We start from the raw sequence: 7,728 nt of genomic DNA on the forward strand, positions 1-7,728 counted from the left end.
AAGAACATTTTCCAGATGGAAGGCACTGACTGTCCTGCGTGGAAAGAAAACAGACCACTGGGTTTTTAAGGGCATTACCTTTGTACACTCTTTTAATGACCAGGGGCCCATCTCCAGCCATCGAGGATTTTCCTCCATCCAGACTCAGTCCCAGGCCAGCGGAGGTCTTCAGCACTTCAACACACAGAGCATCGTGGGAAGATCCACCTCTCCCTGTAGCAGACGATCAGGAGGATGAGAATGACAGGGCCACCCCTCACCTCCTGTCCAGTCCCCTAAACGCGTTCCCCCAGCACCCTGGAGTCCCAACTACCTTGGAAACCAGCGTTGGGGGTGGTCTCCCAGATTTGGAATGGGCCTCGTGGCTTTGTTCTGTACGCACCTCGGGGCTCTGAGCACCTTCTCTTGTGCCCGAGTAGAAACCCGCAGGAGCCAAACTGCTCCCGGCAAGCCCCACGCCACTTGCTGTGGGTCACCGTGAAGTCATGCCTGGGGAATCGAATTCAATCTCCTGCTGACCCTGGCAGCAGCGTGTCACAGCTGGACACCGAAACCCTGCAACACCCAAACGCCAGACCCCGTGTGAGACCGCCATCATGGACTCTGAAGCTCCCGGGGGCGCCAGGCTCCTTCCCTTCTCCTGCACGCACGCTACTGTCAGGTGCCTGCATCACACAGCAGCTGCCTTCACTGCCATCCCCTCTCTCTGCTGGGGGGGGCGGTTGTTTCCATGACAACCCCGCGCCTGCTCTGCGTGCTAGTGTGGACAGGCCTGGCTGAAACCCACAGCGGGGATCTGCACAGAGATTGTAAGCCTGCCTTTTATTTCTCTTATTTACACACTTTCTCAGGGGAGGACATTGAGGGGAATGGAAGGCGCACTGAATTGTCCGGGCAGCGGGGGAAGGACCACAGGTTAAACTGCCCCTTTGGTTTGAGGCCAAGCTAGCCAGCATCCCTGCTTTTGCACATGAAGGTCTGGCCATTAGTGTGGTAGAAAGAAGGCGATTCCACATCCCCCAAGGGGTGAGACACATGTGCTAACGGGGGCAGTGTGATGTTTCACTTGCTGTTCAAAGGGAAGCAGGCCCATTACGGTGGCTCTTGGCTCTGGCAGATTCTACTGGAATCACCTGGGAACCTTAAACAGAGTGTCGCTGGCCCTGGCCCTCACCTTCCCCCCCATCCCTCAGGGTCATGATTGAAATGAGCCGGGGAATTTGCTGGGCAGGAGGATTTTAAGAAGCTTCCCATGTGGTGCTAACGCGTAGCCTCCCGCATCAGCCCTGTGATGCTCGCACTGTGTGTCAGGAGTGACCGCACAGATTCAGGTGGAGCCCCGGGCAGGGGCATTTTAAGGAACAGGAATCTGAAAAAATACAGTTGAGACCCTGAATGTGCCACAGGAATACTTAATGATTATAAACGACAGGATTAGCCTTCCATATCCCCAGCTCATGAGTCTTTAAAACTCCGGGAGCCACTGGGATTAAGTGTCAAGTGGCTTTCTGGGACAAGTTAAGTTTCTCGGTCCCATTGCAAGTATAAGCAGTTGAGACGGTGCTGTGACAGAGGTGCATCCAACAAGGTCTGCTGACTTGGCTCCTCATACTGGGCAGGGCTCTGGTTTTCTAGAAGGCTGCGAATACCGCCAGCCTGCGGAGGCATCTGGACAGGAAGTTTCTCTCTGGTTCAGCAGATGGCAGGGCCCTTTCCTGCAAAGCAGTCACAGCCCAGGCCGCCATGAAGCCACGCTGAACAGAGAGGAGGTCAGCTACCCTTGACTTCACTAGGGAGGATGTTGAGCAGAAACAAAAGCCTCCTGAGCAGGCAGTGCCCCGACCCGAGCTGTGGGCCCTCCTGTGCCGCCTGGACTAAAGACATCGCCCCTGAACGCCAAGGGGGAGGAGTCCACTGAAGTCTGGAGTCTTTACTGAAGGCCGGAATCAGCCTGTGCCTCAGAAACAAGTGGTACCTAGTTCCCCCCGAGTGACTACTTCGCACGCCTTGCTGGCCAGCCGTGGTGTGACGGTGCAGAGGGTGCACAGAAAACTACTTCTGAACGTCTTTCTATAAGCTCGTGGTTGGTTAAGGCTACCGTCTCTGTCTTCACACCTCTGTACCCCCTCATTTCTTACATCCTTCTAAAACAGGAGAGGACACAAACCTTGCTACTTCCAAGGACAGATCTCAGTACCGAACTTCCCTTTCTACATTCTCAACGTGATTCCTCTCCCCTACCACGAGAGTTTCTTGCTTTACTTACTGGCCACAGATGTCCTAAGAAGAAGATATAAATGTGAACGGGCTTCCTTCTTAGCACATTTAGAGAAGCCGACCAGTGGCCGTTAAAAATCGTCAAAGGTATGACTGTACCTACCGGGGGGCGGTGGTTTATAACGCACTTGTAACACTGCCTTTGCAAGAACCGTCCGCCAACATGAGGCTTCACTACCTTTGGTTTCTCTGACCCGGATGATGGCAGTTACATTCCTTCGTGCTCAACCGACTCGACCCTGCCAGCTGCACACCCCTCTGTGGCTGAGCTGGCGTCTTACCTGCTGCGGGCTCCAGGAGGCTGGCCTTTCTGGATAGCAAGCCCCTCCCGTTGGCTTCCTGTCTGGTGGCGGACCTGGGCTGCTCTTTCCCTTTCTTGATGACAACGAGGACATCTCTGTGCAGCTGTGCTTGGTGCAGAACCTTCAGGACATCCCCATGGGCCAAGCCAGCCAGTGAGGCGCCATTGACTGATAAGAGGAAATCCCCAGGGATCACGGTCCCTTCCTGAGAAAATACCCTGTGCACCTGGGGCAAGGAGAAGACAGAAGCCAAAGTCACTTATAACAGCCACGAAAAGCAAAATGGCAGCTGCAGATACGTAGTAGAGGAACTTCCTCACGGCAGGTTTTCAAAATTATACAGACATGGTTTACCAAGTATTATTCAGTGTGAGGGATGGAATATATATTTAAAAAAATTTTTTTAATGTTTATTTAGTTTTGAGAAAGAGAAAGAGAAGGGAAGAGACAGAGAGGAAAACACAGAATCAGAAGCAGGCTCCAGGCTCTGAGCTGTCAGCACAGAGCCTGATGAGGTTCTTAAACTCATGAACCATAAGATCATGACTTGAGCCAAAGTCAGACACTCAAACAACTCAGTCACCCAGGCGCCCCTGGAATATATTTTTTACTCAGCTTCTTGCTAGTGTCTGATATATGCCTGGCGCTCCATGGGAGCAAGAAGAATATGACAATGACCAGGACCTGGCCTTGTCCAGTGAGAGTGACCTCTCCAATGATCTCAAAGTCCTTTGAGTGATATAAAATTTTAGGTTGTTCTTGAGAAGTGACTTCAGAAGCAAATTCAGGTTTGGTTAGTTAATTCTAGTGTTTTTCTAGTGCTTGAATAAAACGTTTGGTGAATATGAGGATACAGAAAACTGTGCTTATACGTATACGCATCTCATCACTCGGGCTGTATCAGTCAGCTCTGTGGTAAGAATGTGTATCTTCGCTAATGAATATAGTATATCCTACTTTCACCACGTTCCCATTTTTGTTTTGTTACGGGGAACAAACACCAGCATTCTTTGAACTCATGGACATGACTTTTGTCCTGAGCAAATGTGAGGCTGCTTCGGGAGTGACTTTCCTGAGAGCACCTTGACTTTGTCACTTACCACAATTGATTTTGGCTCCACATCTGTTCCTCCCGCCACAGTGAACCCCAGACCTGAGCCTTCTTTTTTATTCAAGACGATGAAGCAAACATCTTCTTTGTTCTAGTAAAAAGAAGCAAAAAAGTACAGTTGATCCTTGAACATGGGGTTTGGGGCACCAACCCCTGCACCGTTGAAAATCTGCCTATGAATTTTGACCTCCCCTCACATGTAGCCGCTTATAGCCTGGCCTTGACCGGAAGCCTCACTAATAACATAAACAGTTGGTTAACACATGTTTTCTGTTCTATGTATTCCATGCTGTGTTCTTACAGCAAAGCGACAGAGGGGTGCCTGGTGGCTCAGTCGGTTAAGCATCTGACTTGATTTCGGCTCAGGTCATAGTCTGCCGGTTTGTGAGTTTGAACCCTGCATTGAGCCCTGGGTTGGCAGTATGGAACCTGCTTGGGATTCTTGGTCTCCCTCTCTCTGCCCCTCCCCTGTTCGCTTGCTGTCTCTCAAAATAAATAAATTAGTAAATAAGTAACAAAAAGCTAGAAGGAAAACAACATGATGAAAGTCCTAAGGAAGAGGGTGCATTTAGGGTACTGTAAAAAAACTCACGCCTAAGTGGACTGGTGCAGTTCAAACTCGTTCAAGGGTCTCATGTCTGTCCCCTGTGCCGGGAGTTAGGAACTCTGCCATGAGCCCTCCCGCTGTGCTGCACGAGCCCCAGCGGCCATTCCAGAGTGTTCGCACCTTTCTCGAACTCAACTGTCCTGCACCTCTCCTGGGCAGTGCTCGCTTGGAGTCTGGGGGTCCATCCTGTACCTATACAACCACGGGGAAGGTGGACATGAGCCAGAAAGGGGCAGGGACGGGACAATATAGGAGCTATTCTGGGCGCCTGATTGCGTTTTCCCAAATCTGATGATAGCATGTAATTTGATTATGAAGGGGATTCTTTTTATTTTTAATGTTTATTTGTGAGAGAGAGAGCATGAGTGAGGGAGGGGCAGAGAGAGGGAGACAGAGGATCTGAAGCTGGCTCTGTGCTGAGAGCACAGAGCCCGGTGTGGGGTTCAAACTCATGAACCGTGAAATCATGACCTGAGCCGAAGTCAGAGGCTTAACCTTAGACCGTGCCACCCAGGCGCCTCTCGAAGGGAATTTTTTATTCTATAACTTAAACAGTTATGGACTTACATAGTCTATAATTTAGTCAGGCCAGGGTCAACAGCAGCAGAGAGAAGTAGTGCCAAGAGGCAGGTGGAGAGCACACGGAGGCCACCTGTTTTCTGTCCCCTTCCCGCCATGTTCGTTTCGTCGGATTTGAGGTGCAATTAGTGAACGGGTACTTCCAAAATACAAAGTATGTTAAAAAATATAAAGTACCCTAAAACTAATTGCCAACTTGTATTTGAGACTAGAACATTCCTAGTAGGGTCCTAGGCTTATGTAAAAAAAGACTGTCCTAGGTTTCAAGCATCCAACAAAAGATACCTTGAAATAAAACATTTTAAAATAACTGAGTTAGGCTCATTATTCTGAATTTTGACTTCCTTCACACACGTGGCATATATGATTTCACAACATTTTTCAAGATCTGCATTGCTAGGTTCCTCATGAAGTGATTTATAACCCATCAATTCAAGGTATTCTCAACCCAGCAACAGAAAACGAATCTAAAAATAAAACTTAAGTGTTGCTTTGAGGAGAGAAAGTGAAAACACTGAAAGAGAGAACCACCTCTGCATTGTGCTGGGGGAGGAACCCAGACTTGAAAAGAAAAAAGAGTTTAGGAGCTCCTGGGTGGCTCAGGTGGTTAATTGTCTGACTCTTGATTTCGGCTCCGGTCATAATGTCACGGTTTGTGAGTTTGAGCCCTGAATCAGGCTCTGCGCTGACGGTGTGGAACCTGCTTGGGATTTTCTCTCTCTCTGCCCCACCTCCACTCGCACACAGGGCTCTCTCTGTCTCTCTCAAAAGAAATAAAACATAAAAAAACGAAAAGAAAAGAGTTTAGTTCCAAAGAGTAATCTCAAGCATTTAACATCTCCCCAAAGAAGTTCATTCAAACCAAATCTCCATTTGCCGACACTACAATGTCCCGCAGACCTTTGGGGGATTTTGACTTTGCCAGGAAGTCCAACCATTTACAGGCTCAGTCACGTTTGGCAAGAAGAACGAGGACTAGGTGTCCTTGATGAAGATGGGGCATGTGGTTTGGTACACACAATTGTTAATTTACTCAAAAAATTTTTTTTCTAGTTGTGTCTGAGGATACAGTGGTGGCAGCCGCTCACGGCCGCTCTGAAAGCAACTGGAGACTGCGGGGGGTGGGGGGGGTGGAGAAGCTGCACCTGATGTGAGTCTGTGCGTGACTGTGGACCCGGCTGCATGGCGGGGAGGTCCCCCAGCCGGCGCTCAGTGTTCCATCCACACAAAGTCTCCCGTTGTGTCTGTGGTCCTGAAGATGTGCATCCTGTTTGTGAGGCTGGTTGAGACTTTTTGGTTTTCTACTTCTACTTATTTGAGAGAGAGAGAGGAAGAGGGAGAGAGAGAGAGAGAGAGAGAGAGAGAGAGAGAGAGAGAGAGAGAGAGAGGCAGAAAGAGGGAGGGAGAGAATCCCAAGGAGGCTCTGTGCTGTCAGTGTAGAGCCTGACCTGGGGCTCGATCCCATGAACCATGAGATCATGACCTGAGCTGAATTCAAGAGTCAGATGCGTAACCAACTGAGCCACCCAGGTGCCCTGCCTTCTATGTTTTATCTAACATGGTGAAGGGGCTGGAGAAAAGGGACCCAGCAAAGTGTGACCGTGCCGCACTGACTGGAGGTCCCAGAAAGAGACTTGCATGCATGAAACACTTATTTTCACAAGTCGAAGAAAGAACGGAGGTGACAGAATAGTCCCTTCTACTGAAAGTGAAGAATGCTGGGTGTCTCAAGCTGTTGACTGCACAGACCCAGAGCAGCGGGCTGACGACCAGAAGGAGTGGTAACCTAAGGGGAGCTGGTCTCTCCATCCTGGGTCCCTCCTCAGGAGTGCCCATATCACAGCCCTCTGGCTAACGCCGGAATTTCTGAACCAGTGTTCTCAGATCTATGAGTGGCTGAGGAGGTTACCAGACGAGAAAAAATTATATTTGCTTTTTCTCAAATCAGAAATATTCATTTATTAGGATTCAAATCTCCAAGGGCAGCTCTGAGAAATTAATGTTGTTCAGAGAAGTATTCTAGATATGAACCCATGGCTGCTTCTGTTAGTGTTTATCACCACATCCAATTTATTGAAAGACTGCTTTTTTGTTTTTTTTTTTAAAGTTATTAAAAAAAATTTTTTTTAGAGAGAGAGAGAGACAAACGGAGCATGAGTGGGGGAGGGGCACAGAGAGAGAGGGAGACACGGAATCAGAAGCAGGCTCCAGGCTCTGAGCTGTCAGCACAGAGCCTGACGCAGAGCTTGAACTCATGGACCACGAAGATCATGACCTGAGCTGAAGTTGGACGCTTAACCAACGGACTCCACCAGAAGCCTTCTAGAACTGATCAATGAATTCAGTAAAGTTGCAGGGTACAAAATCAATGTACAGAAATCAGTTGCATTCCTATACACCAAAAATGAAGCAGCCGAAAGAGAAATCAAGAAACTGATCCCATTCACGATTGCACGAAAAACCACCAAATACCTAGGAGTAAACCTAACCAAAGATGTAAAAGACCTATATGATGAAAACTATAGAAAACTTATGAAAGAGATTGAAGAAGACACCAAGAAATGGAAAAGCATTCCCTGTTCATGGATCGGAAGAATAAACATTGTGAAAATGTCATTACTACCCAAAGCAATGTACACATTCAATGCAATCCCCATCAAAATTGCACCAACATTCTCCTCAAAGCTAGAACAAACTATCCTCAAATTTGTGTGGAACCACAAAAGACCCCGTTTAGCCAAAATTATATTGAAGAAGAAAACCAAAACGGGAGGCATCACAATCCCAGACTTTCGCCTCTACTACAAAGCTGTCATCATCAAGACAGTATGGTATTGGCACAAAAACAGACA

The 7,728-nt window shown here is 48.4% G+C and overlaps 1 protein-coding gene across 2 annotated transcripts in view; it reads right to left on the bottom strand.

The window, feature by feature from the left end:
* PDZD2 (PDZ domain containing 2) overlaps positions 1 to 7,728 on the bottom strand; it is a 276,820-nt gene that overhangs the window by 3,975 nt on the left and 265,117 nt on the right. For both annotated transcript variants that reach the window (XM_029941041.1, XM_029941043.1), the window contains 3 exons: positions 3,680 to 3,781; positions 2,559 to 2,805; positions 79 to 213 (listed from right to left, as the gene is read on the bottom strand). In XM_029941041.1, the coding sequence (XP_029796901.1) occupies positions 79 to 213; positions 2,559 to 2,805; positions 3,680 to 3,781 (484 nt within the window). The remainder of the gene's footprint in view (positions 1 to 78; positions 214 to 2,558; positions 2,806 to 3,679; positions 3,782 to 7,728) is intronic.

This window comes from Suricata suricatta, chromosome 6, assembly GCF_006229205.1.
Source record: "Suricata suricatta isolate VVHF042 chromosome 6, meerkat_22Aug2017_6uvM2_HiC, whole genome shotgun sequence".
Classification (NCBI taxonomy): domain Eukaryota; kingdom Metazoa; phylum Chordata; class Mammalia; order Carnivora; family Herpestidae; genus Suricata; species Suricata suricatta.